We start from the raw sequence: 24,035 nt of genomic DNA, 5'->3' as shown, positions 1-24,035 counted from the left end.
GCAGCGGTTGGGCAGTGTTATAGTGAGACAGTAACCCTGCCGTACGCCATGGAGAAGGGATATCGACCGATAAACTTCTTTCTCATCAGTTCTAGAAGTCATCCCTTTAGAATATGTTTGGCTTCATGGCCATTAACTCATTTGACTAAGGGCTACCTACATCTAAGAGGGATTTGCATTGCCTTTTATCTAAACTGCGGCAGTGACTCACCAATTAGCAGTGGAATCTTTGATTCACATCTCAATTCAAACATTTCAACAACACTGATGTAGTAGCCTGTATGTCTGTTGATATTTTGTCGCACATGAATTGTCTTGCAGCTTATCTGTGCACTATTATCGCCGCTCCTCCAAGACTATGAGGGTGTCAAGAAGGACAAGTTAGTGTCTATGTCAGCAAAAGAAGTTGCCATGGTGCATTCTTTTCTCGATGTTGTATATCAGTGTAGGAAAGGTGTAGAAAATCAATAATGTCCACAGGACTGTCTGGTCAATGTTTTTGCCAGTCATGACAAAATCTAGCCTGTCCTCCAAATATGAATGAAACACCATTTCAGGACTTAAAACTGGTTGCTTTTATTATAACTATCATTTGATATTCACACACAGAGCTTGGACTGTTAAATCTCTCCTAGTGGAATCATCTGGTCACATCATTACAGAACTACTCTTCAGACAAGTCATCAACATCTCCATCAAGATCTGAATAGTCAGACATGTTCATATAGCAAACATATCTCATCGATTTCGTTTGTGATAACTTTATCTGTGTGATTATTCTAGTATGCTTTGGCAATATTCAAAAAGGCTATATTCATTATATATACTAGCCATATAAAGAAACTGTGCATTGTAAAAATATTATCCCAGTTATTAAGGACGATAACAATGTCAAAGGTACATATAAACTTTAATGGAGGGATCATGAGATGATAACAAGTCAGGAGAATTTCAATTGGAAAGTCAATCACAATGACGTCACGAGTCCACAAGCAGGACAGGGGTCAAAAAACTCAATAACGGGCATTGAGAACCGCAGTGCATTGACAATGCATAGAGCCTATCAAACATGCAAGGAAGACTTGTTGGATGTCACACCAGATTCTCTCAAGTTCTGTTGCAAGGTCGAGGACATTATCTGGTGGATGAGGAAGATCCATCTTGTCCCACACAAGCTCTATCGGGGAGGGATCTGGTGAATTTGCAGGCCAAGGCAGTTAGTCAGCGTTATGGTGTTGCAAGAAATCCATAGCCACCCTTGACGAGAGAAGGTGGGAATTGTTGGCATGTCAACCAAGGGTCACGACATTGCAGAAAAGGAATTACCACAGGTGGAAGAATCTGATCCTGTAGCCCACACCAGTTAAGTTGCCCTGAATTATTCCCAAGGATTTCTTTGGCGTGCTGTTATTCCACCACAAATCATCATGGAACCACCACCACCAAAGCGATTCCTCTCCAAGACACAGGCCTGTGCATTACGTTCTCCCACGCATCTATAGGCACGTTGACATCCATCACTATGGGAAATGTTAAACCTGGATACATCTGTAAAAACAAAATTTCTCCACCAAAACAAGGGTCTTGGACATGATTTCGGCACCACATTCGGTTACGTTGTGTCAGGATAGGACATCATGGTCTGATCCCTTGTTGACATAAACGTTGTCGACCTGTGTTGGGGTGAATACGGTGAACTCCTGGGATTGTCCGGGCAGTTATCACTGCAGCCTGAAACCTGTGGCGAAGATGGGTCTTGGCATTGTTACATGTGGACGTCCAGAACGTGGCCAATCAATGATGTCATTTGTGTTCTGGTAGCGTCTCACCAGTGCAGAAATGGTGTTCCAGTGGCAGTGGAAATGTGCAGCCACTTGAGACATGGACCATCCCAGTGGCCTCATGATGTTGTGCAGACATTAACCTTGGCATGCTATGCATTTCAATAGCCATTTAATTTTTGGGACGATCGCAAGGGCAGGGGTTGAGCTTTCCAAAGTGACAGTATTGTGTGGCATTTAGTTGCTCTGTTTAGCTTTCCCACAATGTACGTGCACCAATGTATTGCATGTTTCAAGGACAAAACCATTGATGTCACAGAATGTGGCATGTGCATGCATGTTGGAAACATGTCACTAATCTCTGAGTTTAAATCCTTATGTGTCTACAAAGGTTTGATAAATTTAGATTTTTTTACAGTTTCTTTATGTACCTCGTATATATGTCACTGGTTTGCTGAAACTGACCCGATACGAGGGCGGACTAGATATTTTTTTTAATCCTTCCTCCACAAAATTCACCTGTCTCGGACTTTGAGACAGGCTATCTTTCCTACATTGTTGTATATCAATCTGTGGCTGACACAACTCACAATCCATTGGGGCTTTTATTCCCCAGTATTCCTCGAATCCTAGAAGGACACAGAGATGAGAAAGATCATAGACCTGAAACTTTTGAACAAAAACTATTTAAGGAGACCACTCATTTCAAGATGGAATCCCTGGTCAATTTCAGGACACTTATACAGCAAGACTCCAAATTCATGAGCATAGACGTGAAGGAATCTTATCTCCATGTTCCAATACATACAATATGTGAACCACAAATATGGTTCAACCAGTTCAGGAATCTAGATCTGGAATCAACAAATACACCTCCGAACCTTGTACATCAGGAATTACTGTGGTGGACAGTGAACATTTTTGTTACGCTTTATTCAAACGCACCCATGGGGTACCATGTGGACTTTCTGTAGACTCAAGGACAACGTCATCCTATAAAGAGAGCACACTTCATATCAACTGTCTGGAAATGCTAGCAATGGTAGAGACTCTTTCCCATTGGTCATGGAAGCTTCATCAGAAGAGCATAATGTTTTTAATGGAGAGTGTGATAGTGGCTTATGTAAACATGCAGGGTATAACCAAATTGCATCATTTACTACAGATTGCTCAGGAACTATCCTGAATTGCGGATTCCATGAAAAGTTGTATCACATGTCACAAAGTGGATATACTAGCCAATTTTCTCTAGACAGGAAGCTTCATCAGAAGAGCATAATGTTTTTAATGGAGAGTGTGATAGTGGCTTATGTAAACATGCAGGGTATAACCAAATTGCATCATTTACTACAGATTGCTCAGGAACTATCCTGAATTGCGGATTCCATGAAAAGTTGTATCACATGTCACAAAGTGGATATACTAGCCAATTTTCTCTAGACAGGAAGCTTCATCAGAAGAGCATAATGTTTTTAATGGAGAGTGTGATAGTGGCTTATGTAAACAAGCAGGGTATAACCAAATTGCATCATTTACTACAGATTGCTCAGGAACTATCCTGAATTGCGGATTCCATGAAAAGTTGTATCACATGTCACAAAGTGAATATACTAGCCAATTTTCTCTAGACAGGACAGAGTGAACTATTGTTTGTCAACCTTCATTTCATGGGAAAATCAACTTACCTATGGCTTTCCACTGTTCAAGTTAATTGGTCTTATGCCTCACATAACCCTCTCACTCCTTAAATACTAGTGACCCGTGAAGGTTCCACGGTAGAATAGGCCTTCAGCAACCCATGCTTGCCAGAAAAGGCAACTACGCTTCTCGTATGAGGCGACTAACGTGATTGGGTGGTCATGATTGGATGTCACACCCAGAAGTATCCTCGGAAAATGGGAGTTACCGGAAATGACATCATAGGAGTGAGTGGATTGAGTTGAATGCCACTTTGAGTGATATCATAATGTGTGAGGAGCCGATGTGGCAGCTGCAGGCTTTAGGCTCAAAGCATAATTAGAATGTTAGAATGACGTCACAAATGAGCAACTCCAGATGCTACCATGGGAACCAGCTGAAACGGCCAGCTGATGACACTTCACTGCTGTACCCGTACTCGATGTAAACGAGTGCGGACAGTAAAACCCCTTTGGTTTACTTTTCTGTTTACAATGTCGATAAACATCATGTGTTGGCCAATTTCCGGGTGTTATTGAGTATTTGAAGCACGGGAATGCATTTGGAACCGACGGCGGCATGATGTTTATCTCCTAATTGTAAACCAAAAGTTACTGTGTTCTGTAATCTGATTGGTTGAAAAACATGATTAAATGGTATTAGATTCCCGGAAACTGAAAGACTATTCACCGCGTATTGACACGTAAACAATTGTTTTGATGTGTCATCAACAGTGATGACGTCATTCAAATCATATTGTGACGTAAAGTTAGAATGACGTCACAAATGAGCAACTCCGGATGCTACCATGAGAACCAGCTGAAACGGCCAGCTGATGACACTTCACTGCTGTGTCCGTATTCGATGTAAACGAGTGCAGACACTAAAACCCCTTTGGTTTACTTTTGTGTTTACAATGTCGATAAACATCATGTGTTGGCCAATTGTGTCATCAACGGTAAAAAGAAATCAAACACAATGGAATAGTCTGAATTTACTTTCAAGGTAGTATTACTTTGTCATTTTTCAAATAATGTATCATAAACACAAATAATTATGCATCCAAGCTTGAATGTATATACATGTCAGTGTTATTGCCACAGTGAAATCTTTTACTTCGCTTGTTACAAAACAGTAACAACAGATAAACAGTACATGCAGCTCATCTTCAATAAAATATTTGTCCATACATTTACAGAAAGAACAAACCCTATCCTTAAATTCTTTCTTGTTATATTTTCCAATTTCTATAGCAAGACCAAAATTTTGACATCGAAATCTAGCCAATGAGCATTGTAAATAATAAGGAATATAACCTGACAAATATTATTCTACATTTAGCAGCGATTTAAACTGTCTATAGTAATTACACTTATAAGAAGTGCTTAAACTCGAAGTCCATGACTGCTGCAAATTATCTGATAGTCTTAGCCTGAACAAAGAAATGAAAGATTTTATGCCACCAACCTGCTGGGAAACACAATGTACTAAAATGTGTTTTCGATCTCTGAGATTTATATACTCCACTTTGCCTTATGTATATATATTTCATAGATTGTTACAATTATGTATGTTAATAATACACAAACTATTACATGATACATGACAAAGCGGAAACCCAACATATCAGCTGGTCTCTTTCCAGCTGTTGAGTGACCAAACGTGCCCCTTAAATATTTCGCCCATGCCCCGTCATCTTTCACTTCCTCTGTGACAGGTATTTCATGATACGATTGGTCACAGATAACAAATGATCAGCCACTTTACTGAACAGTTGAGATGCCGAACATTCTATTCAGCCAATGGGATAAATAATAAACTTCCCTGGAAAAGGCCAAAATACAGCCTGAGACGAATTCCAGCCAACAAACCTGATCTTGTCCTTTTTGATAAAGCCATTGAAATTATTTTCATCATTGAATTTTCTGAGCCTTTTGACAGCAATGTGATTGGCAAGATTCAGGAAAAGCATGATAAATATGCCTCGCTGTTGAAATGTCTTGCTTGCATCCCAAATACACTATCGACAGGCTCCCCATTGTTCTCAGTGCCCTTGGTTTGGTACCTCCCGATCTGTTGGTGCAGGTCAGGAGAGTGCCCATGTTCTCCACCAGGAGCACAGCCCTTCTGACAGTCTGGGTAATGCTGAAGGCTGCGGTGTTGGGGAGCCTCCATATTCTCCAGAAAGTTCTTGGTGGGTGCGACTAAGCAGTGTATCCTGGGAGAAGTCCCATTCGCTGTCTGGGCAGTGTGTAGAGAGGGCAAGGGACCTGAGCTGATGATGAGCTTTACCAGCCTGACTCTGCCAGGATCACCCAAACCATCTCTGCTGCATTTCAATCCTAATCTGTAAAACATAGTAATAATAGGCTACTTATATAGCGCCTTTCCACGTCTCAGGATATACTCAAAGCGCTTGCTGAGCTCCAGTTGAAATATACACAGCTGGCTGGTACGAATGGTTACAAGTCACTTGTAACAGAGAAATAAATGAGTCTTGAGTCGTGATTTGAATGTACTTAGGGAAGGAAATGATTTTAACTCAACTGGGAGAGAGTTCCACAGAGACGCCGTTGCATATGACAAGGTTCTTGAGCCATATGATTTTAGATTATAGCTTGGGACAGCAAGTAACAGTTTTTGTGATGAGCACAGAGTTCTTTTTGGAGGGTAATATCTCAGGAGGTCCTGAAGGTAGGAAGGTCCTGAGTTACAGGAAGACTGATAGGTGAGGTTGAGAATCTTGAAATCAATCTTTCACGAATAAGGGGTCAGTGTAGAGAGTTCGGAATGGGAGAGATGTGACAGCGAGGACTGGTGAGAGTGATAATGCGTGCAGCTTTGTTCTGGACCTTCTGAAGACGATGGAGTTTAGACGAGGAGATGCCAAACAGTAAGCTGTTGCAGTAATCCAGGCAGGATAGAATCAATCTCCGCACTAGGATGGCAGTGGCATCTTTTGTCAGAACTTTCTGGATGCTGCCAGTGTTCTTCAGATGGTAGTGGCAGGTCATTACTAGATGATTTATCTCTTTGTCCATACTGAGGTTTGAATCAAAAAGAACGCCAATGTTTTTCACAAGAGGAGAAAAAGGAATCGAAGATTACCCAATGGAAATATCTGTGATGACAAATTTCTGTTGTCTTGAGACTTTGAAGATGACCACTGTTTCCGTTTTATCATCGTTAAGTTTAAGCTTGTTAGCAGACATCTAGGATCTTGTGCTGGTGAGGCATGCTTCGAGGTTGGACTTGCACTCTAGCTGACTTTGTTCTGAGGACTTGAAACTGTCAAACAGTTGGCTGTCGTCCGGATAGAAATGATGGGGCACATGGTAAGCAGACATAAGTTTTATATGGGTCCAAGAATGGTTCCAAGAACTGATCCCTGGGAAACCCCACAGGTTAGTTTCGACTGTGTGATGATGATGTTCCAGTGTGAATGGACTGGATTCTGTCTGAAAGGTAGGATCTTAGCCACTCATGAACTGTATTGGTCAAACCAAATTCTTTCAGCAAATGTTCAAGAAGAATTTCATGGTCAATAGTGTCAAAAGCTGCAGATAAATCCAGGAGGACAACCAAAGCAGAGTCACCTTGGTTGACTGCAGATCTGACTGAGTTCAAGACGTAACTTAAAGCAGTTTCTGTGCAATGAGCCTGCCTATAGGCAGGCTGGTAACAATTAATCAAGTTATGTTGAGCAACTTGATCTGAGAGTTGTTGTTTGACTACTTTTTCCAGAGCTGTAGACATAAACATCAAATTTGAGACAGGATGATTGTGTTTCAGGCGCTGAGAGTCGAGCATGGTTTTCTTGATGAGTGGTTTGACAACAGCTAATAGGATGATGCCATGTCATGTGACTCTATGTTTTATGCTTATACAAGGAATATGTATTATATTTTTTTATGTATGTTTATATGATAACATGTTTTTTCGCATTAAATCTAGATGAAACAAAGTGCCAAGTGGCCTATGTTAGTCACAGGCTAGCATAATCGTGTTTTCCTTAAAGTATTCAGTATACATGAGAAATGTGTCGGCAGTAATGCTGATATTGCAGGAAATTGTAAGGCATGTAAGTCTTCTTTACAGTCTTTCATTGTCATTGATGTTTTCTTAAATTAAACCTCACATAATGCTATAAGGGAAAGAATTTGTTTATGTATGTCTCATCTCTTACATACAAAGAATCATCTCTTACGTTCAAAGAATAGATACGTATGTTGATAAAGAGTAAATGTACAACCTGCCAAATGTCTACAAGAGAAACTAACAATAAAATTACATAAAATGTTGCAATACTTGATATGTGTTCACACCTACTTTCTTTGAAAGACATTTGAGACTTTTGGGGTTAGCATCTCTCATAACTGATCCAATCCAAAATTTAAACAGAACATTAATTTCTACTAGATCATAGATATCCTACAGAGATAATGAGGATTGATCATGGCTCTCTTGTGATATAATAAGGGTATTCTTCTGGGGATAGCCACCCCTCTCCCACTACATTAGTTAGTAATTGTTAGCAAACTTACTTCTGCATTATGGGGTATATGTCCCCCTATTCCTTAGCTGACTTTGGTGTATAACGTGGTGAAGTACAGTGCAGTGTTAATTTTCTTTTCAGACTGAGGAACTGAACAAGTCTCTATATCTAACAGCAAAACCTGTGATATATCTTGTGAATCTGTCTGAAAAGGATTACATTCGGAAGAAAAATAAGAGGTTTGTAGCACATGTACAAATATAGAATAAAACTCCCAATCCATCAACTTGATCACAATAAGTATAGGCACAATATAAGTTATCACACCGTGTCTCGGGAAGTACAGGGTTTAATCAGTCCCGAGTAAGGTTGTATTCCCCGGTTCCAGCTCGGGGAATACAACCTTACTCGGGACTGATAAACCCAGACCAATCAAAACTCGAGATTCTTACATGAAGCTAGATAATGAAACATGTTTTTCTTTGTTGTGTAAATTTTCAACTGTATGATGAGGGTCTGTGTTTGACATAGACCAATGCAGTTGGTGTACATGCATCAGCCACTTTTGGCAACCACAGGTTGATGAAGATATGTTCTACCCCAGATCATCACAGGTCTGAGGATCTTCTCAGGTCTGAGAACTTGTGATCAGCTTGAAGTCAAGAACAAGAGAACGAACATTATTAATAATGAAAATTTACTCACATGACAATGATTGTGATTGTGGGTCACTATTGTGTTTGGTTTTATTCCAACACAGCATAATTTAATTTTTGTTGTGAGAGGTGTGTTTCTTTTCTGGAGCAGAACTCAAAAACCATTCAGTATTTTTCTACTAAACGTGGTAGATATATCAATCAGAACCTAGAGTGGTGCCTTTTGCTCTTTACAGGTTTTTGTGATTTATCATTTTCTCTGATTTCTTACTGCTTCTAGTATTGAGCTGGAAAATGTAGCTCCTTCCCGACTTCTTTCTTCTCCTCCTTGGCAGTTGGTTAGACCCCAAGTGGACCTAACATTAACTACATTTAAAAAATCGGAAACTAATGAATTACAGTATAAACAAGAATATAATCAATTGAAACATAAATGTAGCAATTATAAATCCTTATTTACAGATGGGCCCAAGGACGGTTGCGCAGTGGCTTGTGCCACTGTCATTGGATCCTGAACAATATCTTCTAGATTACCAGATAATAGTTCTATTTTTACAGCAGAAGTTAACGCCATATTAACAGCTCTTAAATATATTCAAAGACACCCTAAACGTAAACAATATATAATCTATTCTGATTCTCTTTCTTGCCTTCAGGCTATTAAAAATATTTCTTGCAAACATCCACTTTTAATAGAAATTATTGAATTGTATAATGATCTTGCCAATGGCCAATACGACATCGTCTTCTGTTGGTTACCCAGCCATGTAGGAGTATCTGGTAACACATTGGCTGACCTTGCTGCTAAATCAGCACTTAACGAATCTGTGAACGAATTCCCTACAGTGATTATAAAGCCACCATTAGATCTTATATCCGTGATCTGATGCAGAAGAAGTGGGACATCCAAGTAGGTACCAATAAACTACATGAAATAAAACCCTACATTGGTTATACCTACTTGGGTTGTCAGTCCAGATTTGAAGAGGTCATCATGCGACGATATCGTATTGGTCATACAAGATATACCCATAACTACCTGTTAAAATGTGAGGATCCTCCATTTTGTATTCCTTGTGATGAGAGAGTCACGGTCAAGCATATCCTGCTTGACTGTGTTGAATTCTCCATCACAAGGGATAGATATTTAAATGTAAAACCATCAAGGATCTTTTTACCACTGTTGCTTCTCATTTAGTTATTGGTTTTTTTAAAGAAATTGATTTTTTGGTTGAATTTTGAGTAAGGTGTTCTGTAAATAGATGTATTTTAAATATTGGTAGCTTAGATTAGTAACTTGAATTGTTAGTGGCTGTACCCTCAAAGGGGGTTGAAGTATTGTAAAATTATTGTCCTCCTAAGAGGTTACATAAGTCCCAAAACATCTGATATAAATTTAAGCCTACCAGGTTTTTAATCATAGTATTCATGTTATTTTAATTTTGGCTAACTTTTCATACAGTCACCATCAGCTGAAGGGATGGTGTAAATCCAACTAGGGTCCATGTAGGTAGCAAAGGTCTACCCTCTGTTGTTGGCGATCCATAGTCTGTTTTTATATTGTATTGTCTCAATATTGATATTAGTTTTAACTTTCCATGCTAGTTCCATTTCAATGTTATGTTCCCGTCATGATATGGCTGAAATATTGCCGATGTGACGTTAAATATTAACTCACTCACTCACTCATTTTCTCGGTTTCCATAAAAACATGTTGGACTTTGTCTCAAAATGGAGGATGGGCTTTGTTTCCAGAGCAGAACTCAGAATCCGTTCTTTATATTTCTGCGAAACTTGGTAGATGTACCAGTCAAAAGCAGGTTTTTGTGATTTCTTAGTTTCTTGGTTTCCATCGAAACGATTCAGACTTTGTCTCAAAAGTGAGAGGTGTGTTTCATTTCCGGAGCACATTCCAAACAGTTCCTAACATCTGTCAGCTTTTTTGGGTAGATATATATGGCAGACTCCAACATGGTGCCCTTTGCTATTTACAGGTTTTTGTGATTTATAATTTTCTGAGTTTCTATGGAAACTTTTTGAACTTTGTTTCCGGAGCACAACTAGAAAACTATTTAATATCTTACAGCAAAACTTAGCAGATATTTGAGGCAGACCTCAAAGGGGTGCCATTTGCTATTTACAATGTTTTGGCATTTTTATTTTTCCTGGTTTCCATTGAAACAATTCTGACTTAGTCTCAAAATGGAGGGATAGGCTTCGTTTCCAGAGCACTACTCGAAAACCATTTCATATCTTTTAACAGATCTTGGCAGATATATGAGACAGATCTTAAAGTGGTGCTTTTTGCTGTTTACAGATATATGACTTTTATATTTTTCATGATTTCCATGGAAATGATTCAAACTTAATCTAAGAAAACATCAAGTAACTGTCAGATGATTTGTCCTTTCAAATATGTGCGGGCCAGGGGGATATGTCATCTTCTGATGACTCTTGCTTCTATTTAACTTGTAATAAAAATATTCTTACAGCCATATCTGAAGTTCAAGTATTTTATTCATTAAAGGTCACATGCAACGCAAAACTTTGCAGTTTCTGATACCTTTCGGTATGCACTTACCAAAACAAATTATTAAAAATGCCAATTCAGCCATGAAAAAATAAGTAATGAAAACAAGCCCACAAAATCTGAGTTTAAACAATACACTAATTTTTCCCCAGCACTTCAGGTGAAAAGTGGTTTCATTAGCTTTCATTGTGCCCATAACCCGTGATGGTCCCGGGGTAGAATAGGCCTTCAGCAACCCATGCTTGCCATAAAAGGCGACTCAGCTTGTCGTAAGAGGCGACTAACGGGATCGGGTGGTCAGGCTCGCTGACTTGGTTGACACATGTCACCGGTTCCCAATTACGCAGATCGATGCTCATGTTGTTGATAACTGGATTGTCTGGTCCAGACTCGATTATTTACAGACCGCCGCCATATAGCTGGAATAGTGCTGAGTGCGGCGTATAACTAAAACTCACTCACTCACTCATTGTGCCCATAACACATATGCAGTAAATAGGTTCTCGGAGCTTGAAACACTATGCATGCCTAGTGCATGAGGTTGTGAGCAGCTGTCTAAGCTTGGTAGTGTACACAAACAATATATAATGTACATGTTGATTTTAATAAGCAGCCTCAGCCACAGAGAAAACTTGTGTCTAGTGTCTTGACTTGGTGTTTGTTGACACCTATATGTATGCCTGCCTATCTGCTAATGACAATATGCCATGCACAACCTCAATCACTGACCACCCCTATTGGAATTGAACAGCATATACAGAGAGCCAGCTAAGCATATCAGCAAAATGAGCCAGCAATGAAAAGATTGTGTTACACCTGAGTGCGCACCTGACAGTTCTGACTTGGTACCCTATCACCAGGTCCTTGGTTTTGAGCATAGTAGACCCAACTACAAAATATTGCACTTTTCAGTTGCGTTTGTATGCTTATAATTTTAGGATTAAGGTATTGCTTTTGCGCACAATAATTATTCTTGTGGAATTAAAAATCTAGAAACTTCAGAAATAATACATACTATTCTGAACCTTCATAACAGACAAGCCAATAGACTAGCATAGTTGTTGAGTTTTGTTTTGGAGTTTTCTTATCCTTAGATTACTGTTGTGATCTGTGAAGAAACAGCAACAACAGCGAGTAAAGATTTTCATTGACTTCATTTATTTGTTAGAATTGTCTTTTAATCCTTTTTCTATATCTGTTGGAAACTGACGTTTGGGATGCAACTATGAAATATCCCCCACTCCCAGCTCATCAAAACTGTAAACAGAGGAATGTTATGTCTACCTGATAACTCTTTTGCGTTAGTCACACCCCTTTCTTCTCTCTTCTGCTGTCAAATTTGCTATGTCATCAGAGGAAGCTGTCTGCTACACAGGGGAGATAACTCAAGATGTAGTTTCATTCTAAAGAGTTGCCTCACATATTGTGTACCTTACTACATAATGTAACACCTTCTGAGGAAACAGAGAATTTCTCAATAATTTCTGGGATAGCTCATCAACACCATGATATTTTGTTCTTTATAGGTTATTGGGAATAAAAGAATGGATTGATGCTAATGACCCTGGAGCTACAGTCATCCTTTTCAGTGGTGCTCTGGAATTACGACTGGCAGACATGGGTGAAGATAATGAGGCCAAAGAAGCATTACTCAAGGAAACAAACACTCAGAGGTAAGTTAATGCCACAAATCTAATCAACATGCTTACCCAGTATCTACTGAGACTCTATGTAGCCTTTGTAATTGCTGAATGCAATTCCTGAAAATTGATGATGCCGATCAGTCAGTAAACAACAAAAATTCCACCAATAAAGATAAGAATCACATCTGGTTCCTCAGAAGTTGTCAGATCTGAAAACAAACAGTCTCATTAACAACAGGGTATCAATTTGTGCTCATAATGCAAAATGTGCAATTCAGTAGCTAATACCTTGGATGGTGTGTTGTGGATTGAGCACATTTTCATAAGGTTTGAAAAGTGAACATTGTGCTCTCACATGGTCCTTGATCCACCTACAACCATAAATTTTAAACTTATCCTAGCTCACAGTACGCACTTCTCTCTCTTCGTTTTTTTCCCCCATGCCTCTCAAGTCCATCTGCCCATGCACTCCGTGTTCCCCTCATTATGAGACAGCTTCCTAAAATATCATGCAAAACATGTGATATGCACCACCAGTTACCCACTTGATGACTATCTCTGAATCATCATTCTCTCTTTTGTCACCCCTCTAACTCTGAAGATTAAAGTTAAAATACATTGAGCAAATCAAAGACTTCAGGAAGTCTGACCAGTGGAAAAAAAAGAGAAAGAAATGTTTGCGGTGCAGTAAAATGTTTTCTGCACGTGATCCTCATGTGTTTTGTGTGGACTGCATTGGACAGTGTAAATGGGACTCTAGTTGAAAAAAAAATTAAGGATCTTACCTTCGAGGAGTTTTGGTGATTACAGTTACGCTTGATTGTGTCACCTTGCTGACAGAACTTCTTATGCTGCATTGCCTGACGAACCCAGTTCCTCCAAGAAAGGCAAGTTTAAGTCATCTGATTCTTACTTATGGGAAGACCTGTGGAATTTCCTGGGCTCACATCATTCACACAGCCTTTCATCATCAGCTGACTGGCTGGGTTCAGCCAGCTTGGTCTTCTACTTTGCCGAAGCCTTCCAGTTCATAAGAATGAAGATTTTTATGGATATCAACTTCTTTATGAGAGAACACAACGTTTCGGAGTTAATGCTTACTCCTTCATCAGGTGATTGAGAAAGGGATACAGAGGTGTATTTATATGTACAGGTAAAACAATAACAAAGTAACAAGTGGAATGAGTTAACGAAAGCTAGTATAAACAAGCACTGATAGGAAGCCGATAGTTAAGATAACAATGATGGAAGCCAATGGTAATGCATTACAGTTGATTGGATATGTTTACATAACATGATTGGGGATAAGGATGGAAGCCAATGGTGATACATTACGCATGATAGGATGATGTACATAACACACGATAGGGGGGGGGGTGAGCATGTTACATGAGGGTTGGTGATGTACAAACACAAGTATGTACTCGGGTAGATAGGCTATACATGAATTACATAGATAGAATGTACACAGGTAGATGAGATTAATTTATCAATAAGTCCCAGGCACTTGGTAGGTACACTCCTTGGTCGCGGTTGATGGCTGGTTTCTGTCTCCGGATCTCGATGGCCTCTTGCAGTTTCCTTTGGCGCCAGTTGTTGTTGTTGGTAGATAGTATCCTAGTGTCCTCCCATCGAATTGAGTGTTCAGGGTTCTTGAGAATGTGTTCAGAGATGGCCGATTTCTGGTCGAGTTTCCTGACTGAGGTCTGATGTTCCTTCATTCTGGTGTTGATTGGTCTCAGCGTTTCTCCAATGTATAGGTCGCCACAGTTGCAAGGGATCTGGTAGATGCATCCTCTCGGATTAGGGTGTTCACAGCTGGGTCCTTTACCGTTGGCTTTTAGGTAGGTCTTGATGGTCTTGCCACTGGAGAAGGTGACATCTATGCTGGCTTTGGTCTTGATGAGGCGTGATATTTGATGACTGATGGGGCCAAGGTAGGGTATGGTTACTCTGATGGGTGATGGAGAAGGTTTGGGGCGGGGTTCTCGGTCCTTAAGGGTCTTGTTGATGGTGGCTGTGACGAGCTGGGGAGGGTAACCGTTGAGTGTGGTGAATGTCTTTCTGAGGTGGTCCAGTTCATTGTTTAGGGCATCGGGGTGGCAGAGGGCTTTGGCACGTCTGGTAAGGGTGGCGATGATAGCTTGCTTGATCTGAGGGTGGTGGCAGGAGTTGTAGTGGATGTACTGGTCGGTGTGCGTCGGCTTGCGGTAAACTGAGGTTCTAAGTCCATCGTCTGTGGTGTGGAGGGATACATCAAGGAAGGGCAGGTGTCTATTTGGATTCTACCAGATTCATGCACAGGAAACTAATCCTCCCCCAGATCTGGCTGCAACTTTAAGTGCTACTGCTATGAATCGGCAACCATATGGTCATTTTCTCAAGTGAATGCTCTTTCTCTCAAACCACCCATCCTCCATCTCCAACTCATTCGGATTGAGATTCCCCAGAAGGAAGTTTGGACTTGGTTGACAAACCTCCAGTCTTAGCGGAGAAACTCCACCTCTCAATGTCAAAGACACAAGAGGACTCACCAACTTCTTTCTTCATGAGACAAGACTTGGCATCTATTACCTTCCCTATGTCTCATGATCATGCGTTTAAAAGCCTTAAGAGGATTAAGAATGGCTTGTCTTCACCTACGTTTTCCCAGGCTGCAGCCCACTGCCATGGATTCCAGTCCAGTAGCTAACAGGAATTATTATAATTATAATATTATATAATATTATTATAATTCTGTTATGTTGTCATAGTATTCCTGTTAGCTACTGGTATCATGTTGTCATAGCATTGTGACGTCATAAGCATTCTGAGGTCATGGGCAGAGTTAACAGTTAAGCCCCTGTAACCGTATGCATATCTCAGGCGTAGCTTACGTCAGGCGTAAAGTGCTATGTCAGGCTCAGCAGCGCCTTACTTTTAAGCTGCATGCACAATTAAAGCTTAGTGATGGTGTAGCTAGGCCTAGCGTAATGGTTCTACGCCTGGGCGTAAGTGTGCTATAATTAGATTTCGAACTTTCACGCCAAACATCATTGATCGATCCATGATGGCCGACTACTGTAAGCACCGAAAACCTAACTTCACCGACGGTGAAATCGTGTTTGCTAGAGATGTATAATGACAGGAAGACTATTCTGCAGTCTGGCTGATGAACTAGGTAACCAATAGACAGAAACAAGAGGAATGGAGAAAGATCACGGCCATGATCTCAAATGGGTTCAACCCACCCACATATGTTGTCAATTTTTTTTTACCATCTTGTTTTATGATTATGGCAAAATGAAATCACCTGTAGTCATATTTCATTCAATTTACAAACAGTTGTGCGTCTCGCGATCATCCAGTGCAAGCAGTGAAGAGGAAGGTGACAGGCGACAGTGATGATCTTTACAGGCAGCTGCGGACCCTGGAGATGCAGATAGCTAAAGCATAGACTGAGAGGGCGACAGCAGAAACTGAGAGGGCCAGGGAGGAGACAGTCAAACTTAAACTGGAGATTAAGTTGTTAGACAACTGGAATCAGAGGTTTTCAGCATACCTATTCAGACACTTTCTGAGAGCTAATTTGCAGGATGTCCTTTATTCGACATATTAATAAACAAAGATACTTATTAAAACGTTCAAATAGTCTTTATTTCTTCGTCGTTATATCAGTGTGCTTTTATTGAGATCCACATCCACACTGAATATTATCTCCATCATACTGAATAAGATATACGCTTATTGAACTACAGTCCAAACCTTCAAAATGACTAAGATTCACATACATGTAGTTTCACATGGACATGCGTGTCAGTAGGCGAAATATTTACATTTCATAACACATTTCATGTACTGTAGTACACATGTAGACACCACATGAATATGGTTGAAATATTTTTCCGATTGAAAAATCATGCAACATTACAATTAGAAATAACTTCATTGACATATCTTCAACTAGTTTAAAACTATGGTCCGGAAAATAAGTATGAACGGTGACTGACAGACGGACAGCACTCAATCCTCTGCCCATCTTCCAATTCATGGCAGGGGATAATAGGAACACAATATTGGATTGCTTAAAGCTCTTTGAGTCTGTTGGATTATAGGGTATTGTCAACAGGATTGTTCTTCACTATAGTGAATAAAATTTTATGTCACTTAGCACTGTATGAATAAGACAACATGATGGGGTGTATTAACTTACAAATATCATTTCACTGAGCAAAGAATCTCTGAATGATGTGATCCCTCTTCAGTTTCGCATTGCAAGGCTCTGGCATGTTGTGAATGTTGTCACCATCGTCACCATCAACATCGTAGTCGTCAGCAAGGTGGGTACCAAATTCAACAGCCATGTTGTGCAGAACGAACACTGCACTGATGATAGAGCAGCAATGTTTGGGTTGGTATCTCAGCTCAGAGTGGATGGAGTGAAAGTGGCGTTTTATGACACCAAAACATCTCTCTATACAGTTTCTCGTTGAGGCATGGGAGAAGTTGTATCGCTGTTCTTGTCTCGTCTGTGGATTTCTCACAGGTGTCATGAGCCATGTGCGGAGGGGGTAGGCACTGTCACCAAGAATGATGCTGGTTTTCAAAGTCAGCATACATGAGACTTACAACATATGGTATGTGCATCATGGATGGATCCCGGCTACTTAACAACGAAGTTCAAAACTCTCAACTTTGAGTCACACACTGCATGGACATTGATCGAATGATCTCTCGGAGCTTGGATTCTTACATGAGTTCCATCAACAAAAGCAACCACTCCCGGAAAACTGGCAAGATTAAAGAAACTGTCTTTAATGCGTATTAATTCATTGGCATCTGGAAAAAATACCCAAATGTTCATTTTACGCTGAAGTGATAGAGACACCCACCTAACAACTCTGCTCACGGTCGACTGGTGCACATCGATGGTATCACCGACAACATTCTGAAATCAACCTGTAGCGTAAGCGCAAGGCAACGAGCACTTGCAACTCGAGAGATAAAGTGGATCTGCGGTAAACACCACGGTTGATGTCATCTCTTGAGTGAATGAACAATCCTGAATATGTCGATTCTCCGAAACCTGAATCGACTATGAAGATCAAGATCGTCAAATACTTCCAACGGGTTCGTTCTGTCTCTGAATATCCTGTTTCTGTTCAAGTGTCGTCTGCGGTGTCGGTAAACTACGGCCGCCATTGATCAGCTACGCCTGGCTTACGCCACCTAGGTAGGTGGCGTAATTCTGGGACGTAAAGTAAGGCGTAACTTTTCTAACGTCATGGATATGCATAAGGGCTTTAATTTGCGCTTGGGCGCAATTCACATTTATGCCCAGGGTTGGATTTACGCCTGAGATATGCATACGGCCACTGGAGTTTTTTTGAAACCGCACATTTTTGTAAGGTGTGAAAAGTGAATATTGTGCGAGATTTGCGCTGGCATGGTCTTGGATCTGCATACGGCTATAAAATTGCACAGAAATGTAGAATATTTAATTTCCTACCCATTGGTATAAATATAACTGCAGCTACCTTAGGGGTTTGAGAAATAGACACTGCTAAAAGTTGTCCAAAACTTTTGTTTGCATTGAAAAACAGTAAATTTCTTCGTTTTTTATTGTGCACCAATAAAATCACTCTGCTATGATTTTTTTTAATTTGGCATCTTTACGGAAAGCGTGAGCGAAGAAAATACAGCTTGATATCTGAACGACATAAGTGTATATGAAATGGATGTATGTGCTAATGCATACATCATGCTCACAAAATCAAATATGACCTGCAATAAATGTCAAAACTCGATTTTCTTCTATGACGTCAAATGTTGACAGAGGTCATGCACATATAAAGATAAAGGGGCATAACATAGCTATGGTTTACATTAGGTCAATGTAACTCAGATCACATGGAGAGAATTTGCTGTGGATACAGTATATTTTCGTTATGTTTTGTTCACAGTGAACCAAACTATTCCAATACAAAGTTCCCCAATGTGAGAGGATACCTTTTAGTAGTTTCACAATTTCAAGAAAAGATGCGAATGTATTGCATCAGAAAGCAGGTATTAGCAATTTGGATGTCCCTATCCAATACATAATTTAGTTCTTAGATTCCCATATTCTCCTGTTTGTGTAGATGTCTTTTGATTAATTTTGCGTCATTATTAACAGAGTAACAGCCACATTTTCAAATGTATTGAAATGACTGAAAATAATGCGACATTTTAGTTGACGTCACGACATGTTTTGTACATTTTGTGACATCGGAAAAAGACGGCTCTGCTTGCTGATTAGGATATACAGTATGGTTCAAAATTATTGAGAATAGCTAAAGCATTTCATATTATTAAACGAGAACAAATCAGATAAAATTGAATGTATTGTGAAAGTGAACTGACCTTTTCATGTTGTGTAGGTAACAATTTAATATTTTATCAAGTCTCCTTGAGCTTCACGGCACAGTCTAAGACGGGTAGGCATACTTCCTATCAGAGAGGTTAGTGTCTTGTGAGTTATGCTGTCCCAGTATCGGACCATTTCTCTCTTCATGTCTTCAATTTTTGTCAACCCCTTTTGATTCACACATTCCTTCATCATCCCCCAAATGTTCTCAATGGGATTTAAGTCAGGACTATATGCAGGAAATGGTAATGCAGTCACATTTTTCTCCTGAAACCACTGCTTGGCATGTTTTGCGGTGTGTTTAGGATCATTATCTTGCTGCAAAATCCAGTCATTTCCATAAAACACATGTGCACATGGAAGGAGAAAATTATCTAATATGTTAGTGTAGCGTTGACTTGTCAGATTTCCCTCAAACACACACAGCGCAGTCGTTCCTAATAAGGATATCCCTCCCCATACATGAAACTTTGGGCTGTATTTAGGTCGTCGATACAACGGTGCTGACGCAGACTTTGTCCATATTTTCACATTATTGGGATATACCCATATTGAGCTTTCATCAGTAAAAATCACATTTTCCCAGTCAAAGTTTTCATGTGCCAAACACCACTCAACACGCCTGTTTTTATGTTCTTGTTTCATGAGAGGAGAAGGAATTCCAGTCTTTTTCTCCCATCCAAGATCAATCAAATTTCTTCTAACTGTAGATTTTGATACAACTGTTGATCCCCTTTCTATCATTTCATACCTGATGTTGGAGATGCTTGCCCTTTGCTTTTTAGACGCTAAAATTCCCAGCCGGACGCGATCTGAGAAGTCCAATTTTCTGGGTCTCCCTGCTCCTTTCTGGTGCCCAAAATCCTTTCCCTCTTTAAAATTCTTCCTAATCCTATACACAGTAGAAAGAGGAGTTCCTGTTCTCTCTGCCAATGTATTTACATCATCAATTCCTTGATTACACAACTCAAAAAACAACCTTCTTTTATCTTCAGCAGACATTGTTGACAGTGCTGAGGAAAATGACGTCTGCTACAAATTCAGGGGAGGTAACTCTTATTGTACTATACTCAGTAGGCCAAGATGAGTTACCTCCCTTATACCATTACTTAGTTTTAAGTATCAGTGAATCAGTTGAGGTGTTAGGATAGCTCAAAGTAAGAAGAAAAATTCTCAATAATTATGAACCAGACTATATCTAACCCAATTTCCACTGAATGTGTAAAAGATCTCGGCTTCTGTGTCAGAATTCAACACTGTTTAGCGAAAATATAAAATGAATGGTTTTACCATTGAAATAGTGTCTTGAATTTATCAACAATTACACGGTTTTACTACATATCATATTGTGAGCAACAAGTGCACCTTTCTAGCGTCAGTTCAGCATAAATGAAAGTTTCACAACACCTGAATATTCATTGAATATTCATTGAGGAAATAGACTTTTCTTCTTATCATTAGGAAATTATTTCACTTCATAAGTATACAATGAAAGGTACAAAGAGATTGCTTTTTCAGTACGGAAGTATTAGAATATGGGCGTAAGGTTTGTCCAAATTAAGACCTGACCTGGTTTATATATTTTTAACAATTTTCGTATAAATATTGTTTGAGTTAGATAATCTGCCATCAGTAGTATACATAATGATTGGTCTGGCTCAACCTATATAATCTATAATATCATAAGCTATCCTTCCCTCACCCATGTTAATTTATAAACCCCATAACAAGACCACTTTTCATCTCCCATGTAAAAGTTTACAATTAGAGACAAGAAACACTATGAGTGGTTCTGGACCAAACCATATAACCCATGATATATAACATCAATTTAAAATATTGACCTCAGCGAAACAGTTTAACGTGTATCTTCTATTATGTCATTGGTTTTTGTAATATATGCCTGTTGGGCTTGTATCCCTTGTTTTATATATTTTTTTTTTTCGCGTCCTTGCTTATTACAGAACTTTTTTTATGACGAATCTCTTCTTTCATTTAATTGTATTTTTTAAGTTCACTTAGTATTAGATGAAACTCTTCATCTAAGATTTTATTGTCATTGAGTGCAGTAGAAATATGATCTTCTATAGTGTTTAGCTTTGCCTCAGCAAGGATTCTAATTTCATCGTGTTTCTTTGCTTTACGATTCAATTTGCGGGATACAAATTTAAACACCGTCCCAGCTGTACCTGTAATTATAGCTGCAAATTCAAGTCCTAAAACCACAAGTGCGGCTACGATTGTTGTCAACAATCCAACTCCTACTTCTCTTAATCCCATACTAGTTGTCATTAGTGTTTTATCAGCACCATCTATATAGTTTAAAGCTCTCTTGTATTTTTATGTAGTGATGCTTGAATATCACACTCTTGTTCTAGCTGTCGTTTTATTTCACATATCTGTTTCAGTAGAAACCCCTCTACACTCCCCTTTACATTTCCTTCTTCATCTAGGGCTGGATACAGCCCCATTCTGTGTGTCTATAATATATTTTATGTATTATTTTTAATTATCTATCATTTAATTTTTGATCAATATATTTAAGGCTTATGAGGTTTAGATTATCGTACAGGTAAATGGGTGAAATATTAATAGGTATGTTTTTATCTACAATACAAATCCCATTGGGGCTTATTAATAGCTCATAACCTTGCCTTATTATGATTCGGCAACGCTTATTGTCATGTCTTTTAAACCAAATTATTCTCAGCCCATCTAAAAGTATTCTTGGCTCGGAAATCTGTGCGATAATATATAATGTGGTGTTTGGTTTCATACCATAATTTGAATCCCCGAAAAAATCTTGTTGGTAATCGTAAATACTGCAAATAACTAAACTGGTATTCAAGTTGACTGGAGCTAACATGTTACCAGTGTTACCTGGTATTCGTAATATTTGTATAGTATTATCTTTTAAGGGATCATGGGATGTGAGAAGTATCCCGTTGTTAATAATTTTGGATACGAAATCATTTTGATTAAAAAAGATGTAAGGGTTGGTTAGTGTTATTTTAATTACCAATTTTACGATTTATTAATTTTTTATACTGTCTCGATGAAAATGACTCAGTTCGTCCATCATTGTATTTTTGTGTTTCAACTGGGACAGCCCTCAACAATGTGGAAGGATTTTCATGTTTTATGTTACACGTTGTGCTAAGCTGATTGAGATGAACATATAGCTCGCGGGTTTTATTTCTTCTGATGGTAACCCTAGTATATTCGCCAACGGACGGCCTAGTCTCAGTGGTGACAGACTGTTTTTAATCAACACCACTGTTCCGTTTGAGTCATTTATTTTAAGTTCAGCTCCTAAGAGTTTAAAAATTTCATCGTTGAGAGAACATACGCTGTAACATCCATCGGTTATTAGATGTCTGGCTCCGCTGACGAATATCTTATTATTATTTTTATTAATGTTTGTCCATCTTGGATAGTATGTTATATTGCATAGTGCTATTTGGAGTTGACCAGACGTGTTATCAGTAGCATGTGTAAGTTGAACGGCCTCACCATTCATCATATCCGGAAGAGTAATGTACATATTAATATTATGTATCATAAATATAATAATATGTATTAACCCGAAGTACATTTCCCCAAAAATGACAACATAAATGCCTCTGATTTCACACACGTGAAAATCTTAGTTGATGTGGATGGTTCATATTTCAAAACACGGTTTGTAGGTGTGTTTGGAAAGTATAAGCTATTAGTCACTGATGACAAATCTGTCCCACGCGTGGTTGAATAATCCGATGCAGTTTTGGCAGAACCAACTCAATTTCGCTATATGGTGCGCTATGACTGGGTGTGGTCTGACGTTGACAGACACTAGGCATGATGACTTGAGTAAATCAGTTTTCACGTTTCATGTATACTACCAGATCAGGCATATCCTCAAAGAGATCAGCGCTCCACTTCCACAGGACAAGGCATGGAATGTAACAAGCAACCCATATGACAGACGGGCTTACGAAAGGATTTGTAATGAATTCAGAACTGACCCGATTGGCGTTTTCCAGGTATAAACCATGGTTTAGGAATTCCTTACAGTGATGGGCTCTCAGTAAAAGCATTTAAAAAAGATTTACTAACAAACTTTATGAAACGAAAAATGTTTAGTGCAGAAAATTTTTTCCATGCCTTAGATGATATTGTTCCTAAACCTACCAAATATGGACCAAAACCAGTTGAAGATGCCAGCGATAATTTACTGAAAGGAGGTGTACTTAAGCATCACTTTGCTCTGTCCAGTAATGAATGGAGAGATGATCATATGAATTTTGAAGGCGATTTTGCTGTCACTGTTCAAAAAGTGGAGCAGCCTCCAGGTTCGTATACACTCACGCTGGTATTATCCGTTTAAACGATTCGATTAGAACGTACGTGTGGGCTGTTCTAGGCGCACAATCACTGACGCTCTCCAGTATTATAGGTAATGGAACCGCTTACAATGCACAGAAACAATTCGTGGCTAATATTGAGGATGCGATAGCATCACCAGTAGATCTACCTAGTGCAATGAAACGATATCGAAACACGTTGCAATATGCCAAGTCAAAAGTTGACTACGTGTTCAGTGTAGTGTCAACGCATGCCTGTCGTCATCAGCTCGGGGTGAATTAGCTCATGATTTTGATGACTGGAGATTTAGTTTGGTATTAGATGAACATCACGTTGATGAAGACAAATGCATAGTACGTTGGTGAGACGAAGGCATAGTTTAGTTGTTCAAACTTCTTTAGTTGGTTTCACAAGACATGACAAACAAGTATACATGAATGAGGTGAGCGGACTTCCAGCTCAACCCCAGGGCCTTTCCTGCGAGCGGCATTATCCTGCAAGCGGTCGTCCCTACAGTCGGA

At 39.3% G+C, this 24,035-nt stretch overlaps 1 protein-coding gene across 2 annotated transcripts in view; it reads left to right on the top strand.

Annotated features, from left to right (window-relative positions):
* Nucleotides 1-24,035, top strand: part of LOC137297669 (obg-like ATPase 1) — a 310,380-nt gene that overhangs the window by 159,855 nt on the left and 126,490 nt on the right. The window contains exons 8-10 of one of the 2 annotated variants that reach the window (XM_067829582.1): nt 8,095-8,192; nt 12,666-12,812; nt 16,107-16,266. In XM_067829582.1, coding sequence (XP_067685683.1) covers nt 8,095-8,192; nt 12,666-12,812; nt 16,107-16,218 — 357 coding nt within the window. In that variant the 3' untranslated portion in view covers nt 16,219-16,266. Of the gene's footprint in view, nt 1-8,094; nt 8,193-12,665; nt 12,813-16,106; nt 16,267-24,035 lie in introns of those variants that run through there. The other variant, XM_067829580.1, reaches the window with a different exon arrangement.

This window comes from Haliotis asinina, chromosome 10 (genome assembly GCF_037392515.1).
Source record: "Haliotis asinina isolate JCU_RB_2024 chromosome 10, JCU_Hal_asi_v2, whole genome shotgun sequence".
In the NCBI taxonomy this organism is placed as follows: Eukaryota; Metazoa; Mollusca; class Gastropoda; order Lepetellida; family Haliotidae; genus Haliotis; species Haliotis asinina.
Note: the sequence above shows the minus strand (reverse complement) of the source record. Positions and strands in the feature narration are given on the sequence as shown.